General features: G+C 44.0%; 1 protein-coding gene across 2 annotated transcripts in view; it reads right to left on the bottom strand.

Moving 5' to 3' along the window:
• The window catches only part of CTNNA2 (catenin alpha 2), a 609,640-nt gene that overhangs the window by 502,667 nt on the left and 81,679 nt on the right, over nucleotides 1-25,294 (bottom strand). For both annotated transcript variants that reach the window (XM_053458129.1, XM_053458130.1), the window contains exons 3-4: nucleotides 18,293-18,488; nucleotides 841-1,007 (exon numbers count right to left, since the gene is read on the bottom strand). In XM_053458129.1, coding sequence (XP_053314104.1) covers nucleotides 841-1,007; nucleotides 18,293-18,488 — 363 coding nt within the window. The remainder of the gene's footprint in view (nucleotides 1-840; nucleotides 1,008-18,292; nucleotides 18,489-25,294) is intronic.

Genomic DNA, 25,294 nt, shown 5'->3' with positions numbered 1-25,294 from the left:
TTTCCTGACCTGGACGGAGTTCAGACATTTCATATAAAGTCCTGAATATATTATATATTATATAACAGCGAAATCGAATATCCATATCGCGTCAACAGCCGCCTTCGTGGACAATTATTCTTTTTTTTTTTTTACAATCATAAATTGCAATTGATTTTCCAATATTGAAACAATTAAGCGGAATCTTATAACAAACGATTAAAATGATAGCGGACGAGGTGCACGGCCGCGCAAGCTGCTATGAAAAAGATTCATGACGAATCCTACCATTTCCCCATCAATTTGCCACCGGGAGGAGGAAAGCGATTGATAATAATATGTTTAGAACTAGATGGCACCGACAGTAAGGTTTATGGACGTCCCATAAAGCTATCCATCCCTTAAAGCTAAAGCTAAAAAAAAAGAACTTTTCAGAAAGTAGGAACATAGGGTAAAAAATGTGGAAGGAGAAAAAATACTACAGTAATAAGTGAATAATCATAATAATAATAATAATAAAATAATGATAATATAATAAATATAATAATGCATGAAGAAAGGAAAGAAGAAGAAACGATGGAGGAGAGGAGGTAAATAAACAGATTTTGACAACCCGTCTATTCTGCCCATTTTTCCTTCAGGAGCCACACGCCTATCCCATGCATGTGTAAATTCCCTTACTGTATTAGCTTCTACCACTTCTACTGGGAGGTTGGTCTGCTTATTTACTACCCCCTCAGTAAAGTAAGATTTGTAGCCCAGGTACAGCACATAAATAAATATGACCTGGAATCATAAACCTTTGTAATTACTGAATTCAATCTGTAAAGATGCAGGCAGCGCGGTATAAATTGAACTTACAATTTTTAGATGGGTTAAAAGTCTCATCACGTCGGCCATGTCTGCCAAGATGAGCAGACGCGTGACAGCAGAGAGCAGGGCCCGGGCCGCTCGCACCATCGTTCCGCGTTTTACCGAAGAACAGGGGTCATCGGCGAACTCTGAAGAGGCGATGCGCATGGTCTCCCCTACAATTCAAAAAGAACAAGAAAGTGACGTTAAAGAGACCCTGTGTTTAGGCCAAAAGAAACTGCGCTGAGAAAACAATGCTACTTCCACAGAAATGATAAAAAAAATTGTCAAAACGGACTACCGTTCAAAAGTTTGGGGTCACTTAGAAATGTCCTTTGTTTTTTGTCCCTTAAAATAACATGCAATGCATGAGAAATCCGGCTCAGACAGGGTTAATGTTGTAAATGACTATTAGCTGGAAACTATTTTTTATGGAGACCCTTTATCACTCCCATCACTCCTGTGTTTCAATGGCCCTTTATCACTCCCATCACTCCTGTGTTCCAATGGCCCTTTATCACTCCCATCACTCCTGTGTTCCAATGGCCCTTTATCACTCCCATCACTCCTGTGTTCTAATGGCCCTTTGTGTTCTCTGATCCAAGTTTAAGTTTAAAAGGCAAATTGATCGTTAGAAACCCTTTTGTGAATATGTTACGGCTAGAAATTCCCAGTTTTCCATAAAGTGACCCCAAACTTTTCAACGGTAGTGTATAATAATAATAATGCAACTTGTTCTTAGAGACTAATATGTACAATCACGTATTTTTGTTACATTGCATAAAAGTGAATTTAATTTTGGGTTGGTAGACTATAACGACCTAAAATACACTCTGTTTAATATCACGTTAAAAAAAAAAAAAAAAAATGGTTTAACAAGAAGACAAAGATTTACCGGGCTAGCTCGCCACCAATATTCCAGAATGACGGAATGTTTTTTTGACATTAGAAAATAATAAATGTGGTTTATAAACGGATGAACCATTATTTTATAAAGTAGTCTGATTTTATACACAATTTTGTTATTTTTTTAATACTTTTTTTAAATTAAAGCCAATGTCAGTGCTCCAAGATACTCAAGTAAGGGCCACAGAGGTAGCCGGGTCCCATAGGGCATATGCCTGCCCCCCCCCCGACATTAGCCTGGAGGATCATCTTGGTCCTCCTCGCGGACAGACAGGAGTCATAAGGCATCAGGTGGAATATTCCAGGGATCCGGCTCCACCGTGGGATTTCCAAAGCGCTCTCACGCACCAACCAGTAGCAAACCACTGTGATGTGCGAGACGTAACCCTCACCCATTCCAAAACTGTGGAACGCGCCGGGGTTGGACATCCCTGGGGGTTGGAGAAGGAACCTCGAGCTTCCAACGTCCTCGGCTTTAAGGCCAGAGGACCAAACCTTCCCTCTCTCACAGGTACTCTGAAACTTTCCGTTGGTCTTTTTATCCAGAAACATATATTTCTGTTAAACTGTGTTCCGAAATGTCAGTTCCTGAAATGACTGAGTTGTTGCCACGGATGACCGAAGGAGACTCGAGGAAGGGGTCTGGGAGATCTATTGGACTTTGGTAGAACCATCATTAGTCTAAAAATAACACAAAACAGGCATCTACCGCTTTTCTTTTTATTTCACATGAAAAAAAGGTAAAATGATCTACATTATAGCTGTAACACGGCATTAAAGAAGGAGGCTGTCCGAGATCAACCCCAACCATTCTGCTTTCATAGCATCCCAAACCGTCGAGTTTATTCACAAAACATCACTTCTGCTCTGTGTCGCGTTCAATAAAGAAACAGATCTACCATTTTATTACTTTTCCTGAAGGATTGATCTCATAAAAAGCAACACGGAAAATTTTTTTTTTTTTTTTTTTACTTTCTATGGCAACAACCAATCACTGCCTGTCACATGATAATTAAGAATTCCCTGAGGGGGGGGTCTGAATGAGGTCCATTTGGAATGATTGAATAATTATTTCTAGCAAAGGCTTGGGCATTGAGCGTTATCTGAAACGGTTTCTCTAATGCGTCATTTAGTTAAGAAAGGTGTTGATTTCAGCAAGGTGGGCATTAAGCTTTTTATCCCCCTTGGTCAGTGATAAACATTTATATGTTTTATACGTTTAACTTGTAAATAATAATAAAAAAAAACGTGCAAAAAATATGTTTAAATGGTTCTTATAGGCAAGTAAAATAGTTCACTGTGTTGATCGTATAGCATAAGCTTTTGAAAGCACAGTTTCCGCAATATAACCCATTAATTGCCTATGGGGGCAAGTCCAGAGGGCATATCAGGGACAAAATCCCCCCTGTGAAGATGAGGCTCCCCGTAGAGCCAGTGCTCTATGGGACGGTTAAAAGGGGGATCACCAAACCTGCGTGAGACGTCCAGGCGGATGTTCCCAGGTATGGGCATCACTGATCTCCCCAACCGGCCCATTAATGACGGCACAGCATCCATAGTTTAGAGCAGGGGCGTCCAACCTGTGGCCCTCCAGCTGCTGTAGGACTACATCTCCCATAATGCTCTTTCAGCTAAGGGGCTGGCTGAGGAGTTTGGGAGATGTAGTCCTGCAGCAGCTGGAGGGCCGCACGTTGGACGCCCCGGGTTTAGAGCGTCCTTAAAAGGCGAAGCGTTGGCATACGATGTCAAGAGTAAGGATTGTGGTGCGGAGGAGGTCGGATTGTGGCGCTGCTGTGGGTTAGGTGTACAGGCGCCACCAAATGTAAATACAGCCCTGACAGCCATCTCTCACCGGCTATGGAATTGGCCCAACAGGTCTGTGGCTTCCGCCGTGCAAAGCTGGAAGGGGTCCTCAGTAGGAAGCCGAGTCACTTAACGAGGCCAAATGGCTGATTAACCCCCCCCTTCACTGTGCATCTCGTTAAATGTCTTGTTAGACCTTCGCAGAGCTGTTTGTAAATGCCAGGGAACTTGGGGCTGTTATAGTTCATCCGCAGACGGACCCAAAAAGAACAGTAGATGCTGCTGGAATTATTACTTGAAATGTGGGATTTAGCCGTCAAAAAAACATTTTTATAAGGTTTTACATGAAAACGCATGCAGGGAGCTGTCTACGCGCGCCGGCAACTGCAAGAAGATTCTGAAGACAAGCAAAAAAACTAAATAATAACTATATAATAATAAAATGTATAATAAAGTAAGAATAATTACTTGGAAAATCACGGTTTTAGGCCAATGGCACGGGCGACAGATATTATACATTCTTTTTGTCTAGTAGTACCGTAGTTTAAAAAAGCAATACATAATTTTTTTAAAAAATGCCGGGTTATTTTCAAGGATTTGGCCCACTGATTGTATTTTATAAACATAGAAAAAAATGTTTATATTGTAACGTTTTAGGAAACTCGTAAAACCTTTAAAATGTCATTATTTGTGAAAAAACCTTTTCAGCTATCACTATGGACTAGATAAAAGGAAGCTAAAGTATTTATACTGCTGCGTAACTATTCTATTCTAGTATACTTTACCATGCTGAGCTTTATTACTCACCCTTTTATTTGTTATGCTCTATTTAATTTTTTTCAACCGTTTACAAGGGATTTAAGGAAGTATTACTTTACTGAGAGGGTGGAACAGCCTCCCAGCAGAAGTGGTAGAGGTTAATACAGTGAGGGAATTTAAACATGCATGGGACAGATATACGGCTCCTGAACCTAAGACGATTAAGGTCTGAGTCTAGACAAGATGGGCTGAATGGGTCTTATCACGAGGGTTGAATAAGGTTGTTATAAAGCTCTTGGGTAAAGTAGCGCAACAGAATCTAAAGTAAAACTCTTTGAAGTGGCAAAACCACCTCCATCCTGCCCCTAATACCCCTACTTGGGTACTCTCTGACCCAGAGAACCCCCGGGAGAAGCATCGCCTCTCTGGTTCTACAGATCAATACCCGAATCCTCCGGGTCACTTCTGATTGTAGGCTACACTGAGTTCCTCCTGTTCTGGGGGGAGTAGCTTTGTGAAGGGGCGTGGTTAGCTGTATATTGGGGAAGGGCAGACAGCCTTTAGCGGGCGAGAACTGGGCGGGCAACATGTGAGAATGGGCGGTACAAAGGCGGGAGTAGGACAAATCCCTGGAGAAATAAGAAACTCTCCCGGAGACTCCAGGACAGCAGGGCTTCGCCCAGAGACTCCAGGACAGCAGGGCTTCGCCCGGAGACTCCAGGACAGCAGGGCTTCGCCCGGAGACTCCAGGACAGCAGGGCTTCGCCCGGAGACTCCAGGACAGCAGGGCTTCGCCCGGAGACTCCAGGACAGCAGGGCTTCGCCCGGAGACCCCAGGACAGCAGGGCTTCGCCCGGAGACCCCAGGACAGCAGGGCTTCGCCCGGAGACTCCAGGTCTATCCAAATAAAAGTCAAACGGCAACAAAACGCTTCATTATATAATCTGACTTCACAAAACACGTAAAGATCTCAACTAACAACGCAATGTTTCGATTTTGGCTTTCCCCGTAGCTCACAGTGTTACTAGTTCCATTTATTTCCGACAGGTTTTCTACGTTAAATTACAAATATATATATTTTTTTTATTATAAGTTTTACATTGGTGTTTTAATAACGTATAGATGAAATCATTTTTTTTTTTTTTTTGAAGAGCATTGATACGTTGCAGCCGTATTAAAAACAAATTCTAAATTACAGCAACTTTGGCTCGAGGGCAGCATACGGCAAGAAATAAAAAATCCAATTCTGAAGACCGTATAATTAAATTAAAAATTTCTAGACCATATAATTACGTTCCCGACTCTAAGAGAAGGAACCGACCCGAAAATGACACTTTTAAAAATTCTGATTGACAGGGCAGCTAATAGGCGATGTTACCGGGTTTGTTCAATAAGGTAAGCGTTACAATTTTTATCTAGCTTTGGTTTGTATCGCGCAAAATGATAATTTAATTTGTGTCGTCGTGTAGCGTGCCGTAACCTCTGCGAAGCTTTCACAAAATGCTGAAGGTTTAGAGTAGAAATTCAAAATTAAAAATGTGCGTAGAAATTAAAGGGACAGTCCCACCATCATATGTATTTTAATATGTATGACGGCTGAGGGTCTCAGCCATCATACGTATTTATAATTTTTTTTATATGTATTTTTACCCTGGGGGATCCCGTAGGTCTGGTTTCGCTCCCACCGCCTCACTGCGGAGCACCAGTATACGACGCCATACCATGGCTCTCCTTGACTTGAAGCTCCGCAGTGCCTTCTAAAGCAGTAGGGGCATTTACTGTAAATGGGGCAGTTAGGGAGATCACAGATATAACCTTCCCACTGAGCAGCACCACACCTGGAGGCCTTATTGCCCCAAAGGTCAGACTGACCCTCAAGCGTTGAGGCGAGAGGGGCTGCTGCCCGCTTGGACCTGCTGCCCCATGTCTAGTTGGCATGCCTGGGAACTTCCAGGCTCCGACTTCCCGGAGTGTAGCCTGATGTGGTGGGCGGGGTTGATGTCATCAATGGGTGGTACTGACACCAGTGGGTGGGGCTGTCTGCATCCATGGGGCGGAGCTAATCCCAACCGCTTTATATTTCTATGGAGGTGGGAGGGGAAATGGCTACCGGCGAGCAGTGAGGGATGTCTAAATGCCGATCACATGACCTTTAGATTTCAGACTGTGACCCGGAGAAGCAGCCCTAATTCACCTGGAGTCTCCGGACAAAACCTAGAGATGTCCTCGGTAAGCTAGTCGGCCTGGGTCGGAACAGACTGCCGGTTCCCTTACTGTATGTAGAAAAGTAGAACTTTAGCATGTGGCCCCTAGCTGACGACACTGAAGTATCTTATCTACCGCGTGGACCCCCTAAAATATACTTAGACGTGTCGGAGGGTTACCGCGGCCATAAGAACGACAAATTTCCCGTTCACGCATCTCTGCAGCCGTTCCGTATGTTCTTGGCAGCGATCAGTAAGATATATTTGATTTATTTATAGGAATGTATGATACTTATAGGATGCGCATGCAGGCGAATCTGCTTCCCCCCGAGCAGGCAATCCATGTCAACGCAGACTTTATGCTGGCGGGGGTTTCTACCCGATCAATTCATATTAATCCAGAAAATAATTCACCTGACATTTACTGCCATCTGCTTAGATACACGATCCTCACCGGAAAAAAAACCATAAAACAAAATAAAATGCCGCTGTGTGCGTTCTGAGGCATGCGCGGAGCACTCCGCTTACTGTATTACCCAACAAAGTACCCGTTTCCAGACAGACGGGCGATGATTATACAGCCTATTATCATATATATATATATATATATATATATATATATACACAAAATAAACCTATAACACATCTACAAGACAAATAAAAGGACGCAAATCGGTGAAATAAACACATTCCACAAATCACCATTTTTTGGCTAAAAATGTGAATGTTATCATTTGTTTCAAATTCACACTTTAATTGCTCTTAGTGGGGGAAAAATGTAATAAAAAATAACATTGCTGAACGATGACTCTCTCTAGCACCCTTTACGTTTTTAGAATGATATTTTAGGACTTTTTTGTTGCCTGGGAAACATTACTAAAGGAAAACCTCCACCACCCCTTCTGGGAGGCTGTTCCACTTATCTACCACTGCTGTTTGGAAGCTCAAGTAAATTCCCAACGTAATTTGGTAGGAGTTCCTGGCATATGCCAGAGCTGCTAGAAAAGAAGGAAATCAGGGGAGGAAAAGGGGATCAGGGTCCGGAAGAGGGGTCCTAAATATTTAAATAGGTCTATTTCTATGTACCGTCGGAAATATCGATGGTATATTTTTTTAGGACTTGGCAATGGAGCGGGAATCCAAATAGTAATTATTTAGCAAAAAAATATGAAACTCAGTTTTAACTAAAAATTCTTATGTTTTGACATTACTAGCAAAACGTTTTGAGGCGTCGGAATGATTGACAGTAAGTAGATAACGTTCCTCCAGACTGCTAAAAAAAAGTTTTAAATTCACCGAAAAATACTGTCACCGGGAGACAGGGGATTCTGACTTGCAAAATAATCATGTCGTTTTCCTTAAAAAAAAATGAATAATAAATGTATTAAAAATTGTAAATTCCATTAAATATCAACTATTATATTTTAGGGGGGGGGGGACCAACATTTTTTCGTTGTGCATCAGTAACGTTCAAACATAAGGTGTGAAAAAGTGAAAGTTTTAGACAAATCTGTTTGTCAAAAACTGCTATTTTGGAAACTTCCTGAGGCAAACGCACCTAATCACCCCATTAGTAGGTATTTTATATTCAGGGATCCACTCAAGAGATTATCTTGTATATTATATATATATCTATGCTAGCATCCAAAAGTTTGGGGTCACTTAGGGACATTCTTGTTTTTCCATTAAAATAACATGAAATCCAGCACAGATGGGGTTAATGTTGTAAATGACTATTGTAGCTGGAAATGGCCGTTTTTTAATCTTCATAGGCGTACAGAAGCCCTTTATCACTCCCATCACTCCTGTGTTCCAATGACCCTTTATCACTCCCATCACGCCTGTGTTCCAATGACCCTTTATTACTCCCATCACTCCTGTGTTCCAACGGCCCTTTATCGCTCCCATCACTCCTGTGTTCCAACGGCCCTTTCTCACTCCCATCACTCCTGTGTTCCAATGGCCCTTTCTCACTCCCATCACTCCTGTGTTCCAATGGCCCTTTCTCACTCCCATCACTCCATTTTGGACAATGTTCTGCTTCCAGCTTTGTGAGAACAGTTTAGGGAAGACCCTTTTCTATTCCAGCATGACTGTGCCCCGGCGTGCAAAGCAAGGTCCATAAAGACATGGTTGGGTGGGTTTGGGGTGGAAGAACTTGACCGTCCGCACAGAGCCCCGACCTCAACCCCATCGAACGCCTTTGGCATGAACACGAATAAAGATTGTGAGCCGGGCGTCTCGTCCAATATCAGCGTCTGACCTCACAGACGCTCTACTGGATGAATGGACAAAATTCCCACAGAAACTCCCCAAAATCCTTCCCAGAAGAGTGGAAGCCGTTATAGCCGCAAAGGGGGACCAACTCCATATTAATGTCTATGTGTTTAGAATGTGATGTCATCAAAGTCCCTGTTGGTGTAACGGTCAGGTGTCCAAATACTTTTGTCCATATAGTGTAAGTTCCACTAGTCTTAAGAAACAGTATATGCTTTCGCTGTACATAATATCTGCAATTATACGCAAACCATGTATAGCATAAAAACAATCAGGGGAGCGATTCTGGAGCAAAGTGTTTTTCACAGCACACATGTGGCCCTCTACCCATGTCTGAGCCCCTGTAGGCTTTGGGGCCAAGTAAGCCCCTTTATGGGGATTGCAAGCATGGGCCAGGGTGGCGGGAAACGCATGGGTAGTGCGGTGGGAGAGGCATGGGGTAAGACAGCGGAAGAGGCATGCTGTCGGACAGGGCAAGTAGCGACCCCAACACGTTGGCCCTGGTTTAAATTGTTAAAAGCATACAGCCTTCTCATATTAGGAAATTTGGCCCCTGCGAATACCCGTACTCTCCTCAGCATGTATATTTATATATTCATATAATATTATACATTATTTTTTTATTATTATTCATTTTGGTCGTACTTTATCTTAAAAGCCCTTTCTGTATATGAGAATCTCGTATTAGAAATCCCTCCGGACATGAAGGGGTTAATCGTCCCCGCCAGCACTCGGAGAGAGACCGCGCAGCCCGGGCACAAATTGCTGCTCTTGTATTAGCTTTCATGATAGTGTCAAACATAATGATTGCCTGCCGTAGTCTGTAAAGCACACGCCACGGGGCCACCAGTCTGTTTCAATCATTACCACCCGTTTAGAAAGCTCTCTGGCCGCTGTGATGTCGCTCGCTCGCCGCCGTAAAACAAAGTGACACAATTTAGCAGAAAATAATTCCCGGAGCCGGCTGCCGGCAGCGGTGCCAAATCCGAGCACTGCCGGGGCTGGTGCCAAACGTTATTACCGACGGCCGGGGGCACGGAGCTCAACTAGAAGCTGCTACTTGGTGTAATACTCGGGGATGAGGGTATTAGGGGGTTATTCTTTTCTAGGAAACGACTTCAAGGAACGAGGAGAAAACCGTTAAATAAACGGTGGAATGATCATTTTATTCTTGCAGCATTAACTGATTATCGGTGATACTCAATAGCAAGAGTTTTGGACGTAATGAGCAAGTGTAATTCTTTACTGAGATGGTGGTGGATAAGCGGAACTGCCTTCCAGTAGAACTATTAGAACTTAATATAGTGAGGGACGTTAAGCACATATGTACATGTACCTGCAGGGGAGGCCTGGTACCTTCTGCCCCATGGGGCAGGTAAAGCCAAGGGGACCCAGTGGCCACTTCCCACCCAGTAACTCCCATATACACCAGCATACACAGTTACACACACTTTCACATTTATACTAACTTACACCAATCCTAACACACATATACCCCCCCCACTAACACACACACTCACACATACTTACACCGACACTCACACTTACTAACACACTTACATATTCATGCTAAGACATAATCCATCTCACGCACAGTGACGCATTCATGCTAACAATCAGAATGCACAGTTCGCCAGGGAACGTATGGAGATATTAGTAAGTTCTCTCCACCTTATGTAGGTGCTTTAGTAGAGGGTGCTAGATAAGTGGCAAAGCCTCCCAGCAGAAGCGGTAGAGGCTCAAACAGAGAGAGGTCGGCATATGGCTCCTGAAGACGAGACCACCTGGCAGACTAGGAGGTCCGAATGATCCTTATCTGCCATCAAACTATGTTACTATTTTTTGTAACTCATTTTAATGGCGTTTCAGCAATTTATTCCCCCCCCCACACACTTTTATTAGTTGCGCCTCTAGTGCCCCCTGCTGGGTTATTATCTACATGCCTCCTAATTTCAAGGCCAGGAATTATTATTTTTAAAGCACTTGTCTTCAAGAGGTGCCTGAAAAACGGTCAAAAAACTAGAAAACCCTTAATACGGCAATTCTTTCACTCGATAAACCGCTTTCTACGTCAGCCGAGGAGTTGGGTTCTCGGCCGTGCGTCTATCTCCTCGTGATCATTTTTTTCTTCTCTCCACGAGTCCCGGTTGCAAGGTACGCATCCCTTCATCTTACCGCCGGGGAGGAAAACCTTTGCCTATTATACGAACAAATCGTCTCAATCAACGGCTGGGTCCCACAGCGGTTTGACACATAAATCCCATCTATGGCTGATGGGTCTGAGCGTTATCCGGGTTTGTCGTCGTTAATCTCCCGGTTTATATGTCACATTTACTCCACATCAGCGCAGGACGGAACACGGCATGCTCTGGGGGGGGGGGAATGACGACCCCGGGGGATGGGAATTTAACCGGATATCAGGGCAGATTTCTTCATTTGTCTTTTCATTAGTAAAAAAAGATCGGAGTACTTGTAGGACTAACATAAGGACACAATCTGCACACAAAGAGCTGACCGCTACTTCCAAAATGTTACATGTTTACTTGGGGGGGAGGGGATCTTCTTGTTAAATTCTACCCCGTGTTATTTACAGCACAGTGATTAGTTATGGCGCACGACTTAACAATGGGATTTATTCACTAAAGGGAGAGTCGTCCGGAGAGTTTGCAGAGACTTGTGATTTCAACTCCCTGACTTCAGTAATCACACTGACAGGTTTCACCAGCAAGAAGGCCTGAGCTGGCCCTGTATAATGTATAATTCAATGGATGAAGAGATGTTAAGCAAATCTCACTGGTTTAACTGGGTCACAGGGTTTCATAATGTATAGCGATGCCAAGGAGCTGAACCAGAACTCTCCTGCCGACTCTCCCTTAGGTGAATAAATCCCAATGTGGGACTGTATTTTTTTAAGTTTGAAGAGCCGGAACGCCCTGTAAACGCCCTGTAAACACGCTGTAAACACTCTGTAAACGCGCTGTAAACACGCTGTAAACGCCCTGTAAACACGCTGTAAACACGCTGTAAACACTCTATTCTATTTAACATCTTTGGTTTCACATCTTACTACAGTTGGTGTTTTGAGATTCAAGACCTGATCAGCGTCATCTGGACTTTTTGAACGTTTGCTTTATCTCGGGAAGTATTTCTCTGTAGCCAGACGCTGTCACTCATTTTGTTCGGCGTTACACATTTGCAGTCAAATAGAGCGTCTTGTTTCTCAATGATGTGTTGTCACATAGAAAGCGTGACTGCTGCTCAATCAGGGACAAACCTCCTAAGGGATCAATCAATAGTCTCTACAACACATTTTTATATGGAAGATTTCCATATTGGGGTCATGGTGGTATTCACTGACGTAAGGGTTAACCCGACAGACATGACTTAAGTCGTAGTACTTGCAGGCTTCCACTCCCCGAGCATCTTGTATATTCATTGTTTTAGAGTTAATGGGAAAGCCCATATCATTATAAAGTTTAGCTAAAAGATGATGAGCGCCTCCAGCGTCCCTCACCCTGCGTGAAGGTGTTATGGCCTGAACATTTGCTGTTGGGGAGGAATAAGAGCCAACCTATGCCCCCACCTCGTCATTTTTAGAGAAAAATCATTAGAATTGATATTTAGGAAACCATCGAATGGTGACTGGTTTGCAGAATAAAAAAGGATCAGGAAAGACTGGGAGATGGGAGAGAAACCCTGATTCAAGAGGGCTAACCCAAGCGTACCGCCTCACGACAGGGGCCCCCATCTTAACCACTAACAAGACCTAATAAACTGTCACATCAGGGAGGGAGAGCGGGAATATCTTCCTTCAATGTCTGTTGAAAAAGAGAGGGCCCCCTCTGGCCCCCAAACATATAGTAAGCCCTATATATTCGACCTCCCTGCAGGTGGGTTCATGCCTTCCTTCCACCTGCGCAGCTCCAGAGGGTCTCTGGAGGGAAGTTTATTTCAGAGGAGAAGAACGGTTAGAACTAGAGGGTGGTAGACAAGTGAAAAAGCCTCCCAGCAGAGGTGGTAGAGGCTAACTAAGTGAGCGATTTAAACATGCATGGGATAGGCACCAACCACTGATTAAGGTCTGAGTCCTTACATCAGAAAAACGACTAGCGGACTAGACGGGTAGAATGGGGCCGATCTGCCGTCACATTCTGTGTTACTTTGTAACTAATCAGTAGCCCTACAGTCGGGGGCCGATAGTGACGGGTCATTTCCTCCACTCGTTTGTTATAAGATTCTGATCAGACGGGGAGGATGGATTTAAGCCGCCCACTCCTCGCGCGAACCATTCAATGTATTTCCGGATGAATGAGGCTGCGGGAAGGAATCATTATATATCATCGTAGCTTGAAATGTCAAGGTCGAGAAGCTTCGGCGGTTGACAATACACGGCAGGATTTAATGCATAAGCAGATACAGGATACTAGGAGGGCTATCGCTTCCTTATCTGCCGCCACATGCTTCGGGCCAAGTGGCCGCGCCACTGATACATGCGCAAACCTGCCTGCCAGCCAGGGGCACGAAGGGCATGTTTCTCAAACATCCGGAACACGGGCTGCTGTGGGATTAACGGCAGGAAATCTGGCCCTCTTTTCTGCTTTGTTGGCAACTCCATGATCTCCCCAACCAGCGCATCATTTAGAGACTGAATAACCCCGGTAAACACGCCAACGTAGAATCTACCGGCAGATCAGACACATTCGGCACATCTGGTCTGCCCGTTTTTCCTGCTGTAAAGGCTCAAAACGTAATCCCTTCACTGGGGGGTACCTTAAGTATGGGGGGGTGGCCTGTTTTAACATATATATAGGTTTTATCAAGATCTCCATTTTTTTGGTTAAACTCACGCAAGTTACACATCCTCTTTCAGAAAAAACAGGGTGCTGGTTTGAAACCATAGAAACTCCTAAAAAAAATATTTGAGTGCTAGTACATAAAAAAAAATCCAAAAAACCTAGATAAAAAAACTGTTATTTTGCAATTTCTTCTACTCGGTAGGTGGACCTGATGCGCAGAGACCCAATTCGTGTTCGGCAACATCCCCTGATCACAGACATACCCCACATACATTTATTTTATATGTCTACAGGGCCACATCCATACTTTACATAGTACCTATAGGATAGTATTTTTAATACTTACGGCTTAAGGGATTTGGGGGTAATGATGAGGGGTATACTTTTTACATTTGGGGCTAGGGCAATGGGATATACATTTTTTATATTATTAATATCATTATTATGCTGTGATCAGAGAATATGGATAGTGATCACTGTATTAGCTTCTACCACTTCTACTGGGAGAATGGTCCATTTATCTACCACCCTGTAAAACATGTCATGCAAAAAGAGCCATTTGGGCCGCGTTCAACGCATTGCTGAATAATAGGGCCAGTTCAGCCTTTGCTGCAGGCAGCAGAAGTTCCCTGGGGTCAGCCCTTCATGATGTATAGCATATACGGAATAACTGAAGATACTCTGAATAAACTCAGCTCTCAGTTTGCCTGCAAGAAGTACAAACATGCATTTTGAATCACAAGTTGTTGTTTTTTTTTCATTCAATGCCAAAGCTGTGAATGAGCTAAAAAATTTAAAACATTACAAAAAAAAATACAAAGTAGAATTACAAAAATAATAATAATAATACAAAGTAACATTAAAAAAATAATAATAATTATACAAAGTAACATTACAAAAATAAATAATAATACAAAGTAACATTCCAAAAAAATAAATACAAAGTAACTTAAAAAAATACAAAGTAATATTCCAAAAAATAAATAATACAAAGTAACATTACAAAAATAATAATAAGTAACATTAAAAAATAATAATAATAATACAAAGTAACATTACAAAAAATAATACAAAGTAACATAAAAAAATATAAAGTAACATTCCAAAAAATAAATAATAATACAAAGTAACATTCCAAAAAATAAATAATACAAAGTAACTTAAAAAAAATACAAAGTAATATTCCAAAAAATAAATAATAATGCAAAGTAACAGTAAAAAAAATCAATACCCCGTAAACACGGATAAAAATTGCCCTACGTGTATACAAAAGGAAACACGGTGTATTTGTGCCGGGGAAGAAAAAATCTGAACAGCCAAATCGCTTCGGCACCATTGTTCGGAATAAAATCCTACTTCCTTTGGAAAAGATGTTATGAAGAGCAATAATACCCCCATATTTCTCTTTATATAACCCCCCCCCACCTCCTTGGCTTGTACATTCATTGAAACTCCTTTATAGGATAGAACTAGGACTCTGGCTTCTTATTGATTGAGACACCGAGGCTAGATATGGAATTATAGTGAAAGTTTTTCTAAAATAAACAGCAACGAGTTTTATATATTTTATTTTAAATCCGACAGACGCGAAGGGTGAGCTATAATTATTGTATTGGATTTTAGGATTCAGTTTGAACATTTTATTATACTATAATAAAAAAAGTGAAAGTTTAGCTCAGATATAAAGTTCCTGTAAATTAGATCTGTGTTAATGTGGCCCAGGGGTGTTTTTTTTCTGTATTGTTATAAGCCGGACTCGGAACTCAGAAACTAATAAAGAAATAATTATGCATATATTAGTATTATTTAATAATTATTAATTTGTGCTTAAGCAACATCTTTACATGAGACACACAAACAGGTTAAAGGGAACTCTCCTTATTTTTTATCACTAGTATCAGTATCAAAATATGGTTTCAAAAATATTGGGCTGGTTTCTTTTTTTAAATTTTTTAAACCAGTTCTAGTTTTTGCTCCATAATATAATGTTTTTAGGTAGCTGAATATTAGGGATTTGTATGAGTTCTGCAGCCCAGTCTACTAGACTCCTTATCATATTGACTGTGGTAAACGATAGAATGGCTCAGTCTAAATGACATAGCCAGACACTATGACTAATGAAAGTCTATGGAGGGACGGACTTCATTAGCATTGCCATAACTCAACTCAGTGTGGTGTTTGAGCCGGAAAAGTCATCCAAAATATCACATGACTGACAACAATGGGGACTCCTGGTCTGCAGATAAAGGGAGTTTATTGGAACAAAATTATACTGTATACTGTCACATACCTGGCTGCCGGTGCTTCTGGGTCCTCGGACCGGCAGCCGCCGAGGAGAAGGGGGAGACCTCCCACCGTGGCGCGGCAACCGCAGCCGCCACGGAGAAGAGGGAGACCCCCCCACCGTGCCACAGCAACTGCAACCGCCGCGGAAAAGAGGGAGACCTCCAGCCTCGACACAGCAGCCTCAACCGCCGCGGAAGAGGGGGAGACCTCCCGCCTTGCCGCGGGAGCCGCAACCGCCGCGGAGGAGAGGGAGACCTCCCGCCTCTCCGAGACAGCCTCCGCCGCCGCGAGGAAGGGGAAGACCTCGCGGTTCCACGCGTCGGTCGTCCTCTGCTGGAGCCAGGTCCGGTCCTGCTGCGTGCACGCGGTCCTCTGCACGCCACCTAGTGGCGCCAGCCGGTACTACGACTCCTTTTAGGATTTTACGATCCGCCAATCCCAAGATGGCCGCGAACCGGAAGTGACATAACGGCACTTTGAATTTTTGTCGGGAATTCAGTAATTGATGCCTGGACTTCCTCTGCCTATTTAAGAGCCTCAGAAACATCCCAGCCTTGCCTTCTGATGGTTGTACCTATCTTGCATAGTGTCATCTCAGTACGCGTTCCTGTTGATTTCCCGTTACCGACCCGGCTTGTTCCTGTTACCGATTCCTGGCGTTTGACTCTGGCTTTCCTCACGACGATCCTGACTTCTGGCTTCCTGACCTCGGCTTGCTCATTGGCTATTCTGTGCTGGACTTTTGTGATCTGTCTATTGGACTTGCACACGCTGTTCTACCGGATTACAGGTCCTATTCTACGCTGTGCGTGACAATATATATTACTGTATGCAGCGCTGAGGGTTATATTACTGTATACAGCACTCGGGGTTATATTACTGTATACAGCGCTGGGGGGTTATATTACTGTATACAGCGCTGGGGGGTTATATTACTGTATACAGCGCTGGGGGGTTATATTACTGTATACAGCGCTGGGGGGTTATATTACTGTATACAGCGCTGAGGGGTTATATTACTGTATACAGCACTGAGGGTTATCTTACTGTATACAGCGCTGGGGGTTATATTACTGTATGCAGCGCTGAGGGTTATATTACTGTATACAGCGCTGGGGGTTATATTACTGTATACAGCCCTGGGGGGTTATATTACTGTATACAGTGCTGGGGGTTATATTACTGTATACAGCGCTGGGGGTTATATTACTGTATACAGCGCTGGGGGTTATATTACTGTATACAGCGCTGGGGGGTTATATTACTGTATACAGCGCTGAGGGTACTGGGTGTTATGCTCAAGAAAAATATTTGGGACCCTTTAAACTTCTGCAATATTGGCAGATGTCCATGAAATGTCTTATAATGCAACTGTTTTATCCCTATAATAAGATAGACTTGGGTAATTAGGTAGCGCATGTCATTGCATTTTTTTTCAAACGGAAGAGTTGAGCAACGGCTTTAACGGCTTTTTAAATATAAATTAACAGCAAAACTTCCAAAATGTACCTTCAAGTGAAATAAACCGTTTAATGTAATTGATTGATAACCAATGTCATGCCCTAGGGGCAATCGTACTGGTGTGTTGCCCCTTCCTTGGGCCAATTGTACTGGCATTATACCGCGATTTGCCCTTTAGGCTAAAAAAAACATTTGGCTGTAAGTACATATCATGCATTGATCCAAATGTCAGGTAATCTGAATAATACAGAACCTGTGGGTGGCGACACTGTTTCCGGTTGCATGGATACCATGTGGATTTGGCCCCTCAGATAATGATTTTCCTTTGTATTTTAAAACAAAGGCAATTTCCAGGACATGTAACGTTTCCAATGAGGAGAAACAAAAGTCCGGGTCAGACTTTAAGTCAGGTTGGAATATATTTGTCCCAATAAAATGGGATTATATATATACGATTATATTATAAACCAACCGCCGGCTCCAAAGCCCCGGCCAAAAGCTGTTCCTGTGATAACTAGAGAGATTTTGAACGTTGGATAGAATAGGAATACCAAAGCCCAAGGCGTGTTCAGATAACTTATCTTACATGTCAACCGATACCAGCTCACGGAATTATTACACGAGACATAAAAATCGTTTGTGATACGGCTGACCTGAACTTCCATAGATCCCAATATTTCAAATGGCCAAAACAGGACACTTCGTTTATCGGGCCCAGTTTGAGACGTGGCTGGGCCCGGGCTTTATCATGACTATGAATGTGACTGTGACCGATGGATAGATATTTAGAAGAAGAATTAAGTATTGTATTTGCTTTTCTATACCAATTATTATGACTTTTAGGGCTGTAGAACCCTGCGATACCCTCATACCCAGCAAACATTCTGAGATCATAGAAAAGAGGGGCATCAGGGGAGGAAAAAGATACACGGTTCTGAAATACCACAACTCGAACCCTTCTGAAGGTACCTTGTTTCCGCACGTCATCCACAGCGGAGATCAGCTCCTCCTTCAGGTCGTGGCTCTCCTTGGCAATCTGCTCTCCCTTTTCCAAGAAGTTTTGGGTAGCCTGTTCCACCGAGGCCGCCAGCACGTGGGCCTTTTTTGAGCGTCCTTTCTTCTTGCCAGATGGACCCTTACTACTCGTGTTCACCAGCGTGGTTACCTGCGGGAATGAAACAAACATTGAGATATTACGTGTAACGGTGTTTCGCACCTGTGCATATGTATTCACATGTATTATATTTTACTGCGTGTGTTAAGTGTCACCGATACAATAATCTCCACCTGAAGGAATGTAACGGATAAATACTCCGGGCACATAGTCATACCTGGGAACTCTCCGGGTTTGACCCGGAGATTGCCGGGTAATCGCTGCTCCTCCGGTTCTCCGGGTCAAGACCCGAATCCTCCGGGTCGCAGGAGCGGGATCTTGAAATGGGGGTGTTTCCCGCTGCCGTCAGCTGGGAAGCCCCCAACGTCACTGGGAATGCCCACCGACGAGAACGCCCGCCGACATCAGTGTGCAGTCCTGGCTGCATCCCGCAAGGGGGGCTCCGGGTAGCCGGAGCCAAGAAGTTCCCAGGTATGCACATAGTAATGTCTATCGTTTTTACTCAAAGATCCACCTGGCGGTCCTAAGCTGCAATGGAGGTCTGTGCCGCAACAGTACAAGCCTCCATTAATTCTACAGCCCCCCGGGGCTGGAGCGTAACAATCATGGTCACAGGGGCCATAACTGTGACTGCCCCTTTAAAAGCCATAACCGGGGGTAACACTTGAAGTTATCCGATCTGATGTCTCACACGCTCCCTGCACGCGGTCGGTTCCAGCATGCCGGAAGTGACATGACATTCCTTTCCAGGATCAGTCTGCACGGAGTGGGGGCAAAGATGGCTCAGGCAAGCACCTTTGGGGGGCAAAGATGGCCCAGGCAAGCACCTTTGGGGGGGGCAAAGATGGCCCAGGCAAGCACCCTTGGGGGCAAACATGGCCCAGGCAAGCACCTTTGGGGGGGCAAACATGGCCCAGGCAAGCACCTTTGGGGGGGAAACATGGCCCAGGCAAGCACCTGGGGGGGGGGCAAACATGGCCCAGGCAAGCACCTAGGGGGGGGCAAACATGGCCCAGGAAAGCACCTGGGGGGGGCAAACATGGCTCAGGCAAGCACCTGGGGGGGCAAACATGGCCCAGGCAAGTGCTTCGGGGGGGCAAACATGGCTCAGGCAAGCACTCTGGGGGTGCAAAGATGGCCCAGGCAAGCATCCTGGGGGGTGGCTCAGGCAAGCAACTTGGGGGGCCACTCTGGAAGATTTTTCAGTTGCCTAGGTCATCTTGCTATCCTGTTACCGACTCAACATTTGACATCTCCCCCCCCCCCAGATCTGATGTTTTCCCCGCGGAGTCTGCTCTTCCTTAATAGCGTCATGATAAGAAGCCGTCTCAAACTCTAGAACTCATTTCTTAATTAAAAATGTCATACAAGATATCAATTCCATTTATTAATTTACTACTGAGGTCTCCGGCACCCGAATCTTTCACAGCGTCTTTCCGTGCAAATGCCAGTAGACGCGTCCCCTCGGCGTACGGAACAGAAACTGCTGCAAAGTTTTAGTGACCTGCAGAAAGGCAGCGCTGACATTTGAATGCACTTCCAGCCGTAATGCCATCCTTCCGCTCGAACGCACCGTCTCATTGTCTCCCTCCTTATACTAATAGTCTCTCCCGCTAGCCGTGCCGCTCGGCTCAATAAAGGAGATTAGAGCCAGACGTGGAAAAGAAGTGGGAGTGGGGGCCGACGATGGAATGGGGTCTTAAACGTGGAGAAAGCATCACTCCTCACGTTACAATTCTTGAACTTTCAAATGCTGAAAATACTTTAGATTTAGGCTTACGGAGCCTCCTTTTTTAATACAGATTTCCCTCAACCTACACGTATTCCTGCTTTCGCTGGAATACAACTCCCATCACCCAAGCCAAACCCAACACCCTATAGAAAAAAAAGTGTTTATGGACAGATAAGTGGCAAACGATATACAGAACGACTCCAAATATCCCAATATCCTGTTATTCTTGCCGTGCGTTTGGGCTCTTTATTTAGAATTCTATTTAGGCTTCTGCCCAACGGAGGTTAAAATTCGAGAGTTCCGTGCCTCGGGCGGACAGGTTTAAGGTGAACTCGCCCCAGGCAATCGTACAATCGGGGAGGAATTTAAAGCAGTTTCAGTATCCAAAGCTTTTTGGCAAAACCTCTTCCATGTATTTACATTTTAATAGGTTTTTAAATCTCCAGATCTAATGGGGAGGTTAAAACGTATAATAAATATAATAAAATAAATTGTTTGGCCATGCGGAAGCCGCGTCACAGCCCGGAGGACGTAATGAACTCCGGCCCTTATGTGCCCAGAGATATCTGGAAAGCAATAACGTCAGAGGAAGTCTGCCTAAAAAAATATATATTTATAAAAGGCTACACGGCTGAATATAACATTTATAGCAAAATAAAGCATACGAAACCAAATTCTCAAGACTGCTGGGCTCTCTGACACGGAAGAAGGGCAATTCTTTAATCATGTTAAGGTTTGCCTCGTTCATAATTTCCCAGGGAATCGTTAATTCTGGACTAGGGTCATGTGACCATGGCATCACAGAAAATCTTAGTTTTTATATTATTTCTGTGTAACTAAAACGTTCTGAGAATAGAAAATTTAACAAATTAACCTTAGCAGATCGGCCTTTTTTATGTGATGGAAACAACCTATCGGTGACTGCTTTTGTGTCACGTGACAAACTGCCCCCAAAAAAAATGGTATGGAAAAAAAAAGCTATTAAGAATTATTTCTTGGAAAGATTTGGTCATTTAACGCTACTAGGAATAATTAACTAAGTAGGTGGAACTGCACCTTTAATTTTTGTCAGTTTTCAGAGAACATTAGCGTGGAGTGTATTATTATTATTATTATTATTACCTGTTATTTATTAATCGCCAACAAATTACACAGCGTTGTACAATTTAAGTGGGGCCGTTAACAACAAATATACATTAATACAAACAGATACATTGGAGAAGAGAGCCCATGGTGGGCTTATGGGGGCTCCTCTCCTGAGCTTACAATCATGTCCTGAAGCCCCAAATCATCAAGACTCTAAGACCACCTAAACCCGGACAAGCCCCCTCCCTCGTGGGAAGGTTAATCAGATGGGACAGAGAGGAGGATGAGTACTCTGTGGCAGAAGACCCCAAGATGGGGATAGTTTTAGGCTATTATAATAGCTTATGTGGCCTTCGTTCAAATGATGGTCGCTGTCCTGGAGACTTTCATTCCAGCGGGCATAGAGCCTAAGCCTCCTCAGATTTCCATAGAAGTCCCTAGAGAATGGTTATGGCATGAGTATGAATATGACATGTATTAAATTAGTAGTCTCTGCGTCACTGAGCCACCCTGCAGAGGGCTCAGGCTCTCCCCACACGTGTAGCGCGTCAGCTGCCAGAAATAATTAGGATAGATTTTTAATAATGCATGTGGGAAGCCAGATGGAGTCCACCGGCTCTCGTTCTTAGCAGGACTGTGACACACGCAGCTATTCTACGCCAGCTAATTGCGACCTCTTGTATCCAACGATGGAGTCTGAGACAGTAAGACGGCCATTAGCTGCCATAACGACTCTGCTGAGGAAGACAAGGTCAAAGAGCTGCTGTGTGCTCCCTCTCTGAACACACCGACGGGACCGGCATGTAATGGGCTAGCGTCGCGGCAGTCCACAAGCCTTAGGGCAGCAGAAAAAGTAAGTAGCTGTGAGGTCGCTGAGGCTTCTGCCCGCCTATAGAAACAGAAAATGCGGCAGATACGACCCATTCTGCCCATAAAGCCAGTCAGTTTTTCCTGCCGTAAAGACCTTAATCAGTCGTTGGTCTCGTCTTAGATTCAGGAGCCATATGCCGCTCCCATGCATCTTCATATTGCCTCAATGAATTTGCCTCTACCACTTCTGTTGGGAGTCTGGTCTACTCATCTACCACCTCTTGCTGCCTGCCCCGACCTGTGCTTGTCTACTGTTAAAGAACATGAAGTCGTCTGCCCCTGACCTTTAGACCGTCCGACCATTCTCTCTTCTTATCCCTGGTATCACGCACCCTGACCTCAGTGTCTCTGCTGCTGCTTGGGTGGTCCTGCCACCGTTGAGACCACCCAGGGTAGCAGTGTTTGCAAGGAGAGTCCGTTCCTAGGGTTTCTGTATGATACATGAGCTCTAAATAAACTAAAATGATACATATCATTTCCGTGTCCAGGACACATATTTCAGGTGCTGCCCCCTGCAGTATGGGATGTATAAACACACACAAGAAAATCAATTACCCTGTTATACATCCTCCATACTGCAGGGGGCAGCATTTTACACGTGCTGGGCACAAGCTCACGAAATACATATGCGCCCCAGGGTGGGGGCTGATATGGGTATACCCCGCGACACTTTGCATTTTGCCGAATACAAAACAGGTTGAACCCCAGCAGAGAAACGTGAATGCGGCAAGCAGTGGTTACTGACAAGCGGGGTGATTTATTAAGCCCAGCAGTAATTCCATTCACTATGCATCCTTCTAGAATGGAACACAAAAAAAACACAAAAACAAACATTATTTTCCTTACTATCCCTGAATGTCAATTTTTAAGCAGTTTCTTTTTTTCTAGGTAGCTGTATAACTGTAACCCTTTCAGTACCAAGTAGCGGATGCCTCGTTGTGATACGTTGACAAGCCCCAAAAACTCATTCTCTCCCTATATCGGACTTTTTTTGAGAAACGCACTCTCGGTACTTCCCACGGACAGCGGGAGGCATATGTACCTCTCAAGTGTCTCTGTTTATAAGGGACAGTCCCTCCTTCAGGTCCAAATTCTGTTACATTGTTTACACTGGACAAAGAACTTGACGGTTGATGTGAACCGTTTCTCCTGATGTAAAGACTCAAACCGTAATCGGGTCTCGTCTTAGATCGAGGATAGCCATACGCCTGTCCCATCCATCCATGCCTAAATTTCTTTCCACTCCTGCTGGGAGGCTGTTCAACGTATCTATCGCCTTCTCAGTAAAGTAAAACTTGCATTACCTCTAAGCCTGGAGCAGGGATGTTGCTTGTGATGGCCAAGAAGCCTAAAGAACCAAGTCTACCGGGAAACACTAGAGATTAGGACTATGTGATAATATAGCAGGTAGAGAGGACGGATCACAACGTGTGTGTATGGGCCCCGTAATTGCGCGTGTATATATGGGCCCCGTAATGTGTATATGGTGTCTGTGTTGTGTTTACGCCTTGTTAACAGATGTTTGGACTCAAACCCCAGATCTTTAATGAACCCACAGACTTCCATGCCGGGGTAACCCTCGGCCAAGTCACTTACGATTCACCCCCACCTGTCATGCTCTGTTTCGACTCTTCACTTCTCCTTATCCAACACCTTTTTTCACGACACCAGACGGCAATTACTTGAATGATTTGTTAAAAAAAAGAAGGTGTTGCTTTTTTTCCCCCTCTTAATTTTATTTATTTTTAAAGAAATCGTGTAATGGATTACAAGGCCTGACAAAGCGTTTGCACAAACATCTGTTTCCCTTACAAACTTCATCATTTGTAGTCTAAAAGTTCAGCCATAAAAACCAATTAGTTGGTAAAAATGTCATTTAAACACATAGCGGATATCGCATTCATTTGTTCCCGTGCGTGTTTTTATGTCACCAGCAAAATATTTGATTTAATACCAAACGCAGAAGCTTTACTTTTGTTAAATAAAAGTTACCGTATTGGCTCGGATATAGGCCGCCCCCGTATATAGGCCGCACCCTAAAAGTTTGGTGCTTTTTTAAAGAAAAAGTTTTTTTCTTTAAAAAAGCACCAAAAAACATGCTGCCACCTTGTCCCCCCCCCCCCGAGATATGCTGCCACTCTGTCCCCGTCTCCCCCGACTTACCAGAGTAGACTCCCGGGTGTCTTGCGGGGCTGGAGGGGGACATCTATGCACATCGTGTATACAACTCCCGGTACCGGCACTCAGCGGAAGTGCCGGCACCGGAAGTTGTATACGCGTATTGCGTAGATGTCTTCCGCCGGTCCTGCAAGACACCCGGGAGTCTGCTCTGGTAAGTCGGGGGGTGTGTGTGTAAAACGCATCGTGCGGACGTTCGGTCGATGCGCTTAGACAACCTCCCGTGCCGGCACTCCCCCCGTGGGAAGTGCTGGCACGGAAGGCTGTCTGAGCGTATCAGACCGTAGGATACAGGTCCCCTGCACCGGTGCGGGGGATCTGTATCCTAACCCCGCTGCCTGCCCGGCAGTCCCGGGCGTCGGGCGCTAGACCCCGAATATAGGCCGCACCCCCACTTTAAAGACTTAAAGTGGGGGGGGGAAGTACGGCCTATATTCGGGCCAATACGGTATTTTGTGGCATTTGGAATTATTTATATTTAACTGGAAAGAGAAAATATTTAATTTAGATAAATATAGATTTTTTTTTTATTATTTTTTATTTTATTTAAACGGGTATTGATTCTATTGTCTACCCAAAAGAGTTTTGTTAAAGGGATACGGTTTCTTCTCCAATGTTCTAAATTTAGAGTTTAGAATTTTGGATTCCTCCATAAAAACTTTGTAGTCATTTACCTGCCTTTATAACAACCCATTGGCTTTTTTGTTTGCCCAACAGATGTTTGGGATTCACATCAGTTGAAGGGTAAATTGTTTAGTGTTGGCATAGCCAAATCCAAAAGTCTACTAGAAGATGTCCTCACCATCTCCTTAAACATACGTAGACAAGAGACCTTGGACACTCTCTTCTCCTTGATCACCGTTAAGGAGGAGCGCTCAGTGAGGATGGACGGAGAAAAAGTGGTCTATAATGGGTAGATAGATTGTATAAAATGATAATAGAAGTGACATGAACGTCATGGATCCTTCAGTGATTGGGATATGAGCTTCAT

The sequence above is a fragment of the Spea bombifrons genome, chromosome 1 (genome assembly GCF_027358695.1).
Source record: "Spea bombifrons isolate aSpeBom1 chromosome 1, aSpeBom1.2.pri, whole genome shotgun sequence".
Taxonomy (NCBI): Eukaryota; Metazoa; Chordata; class Amphibia; order Anura; family Pelobatidae; genus Spea; species Spea bombifrons.
This window is presented reverse-complemented; position numbering and strand designations above follow the sequence as displayed.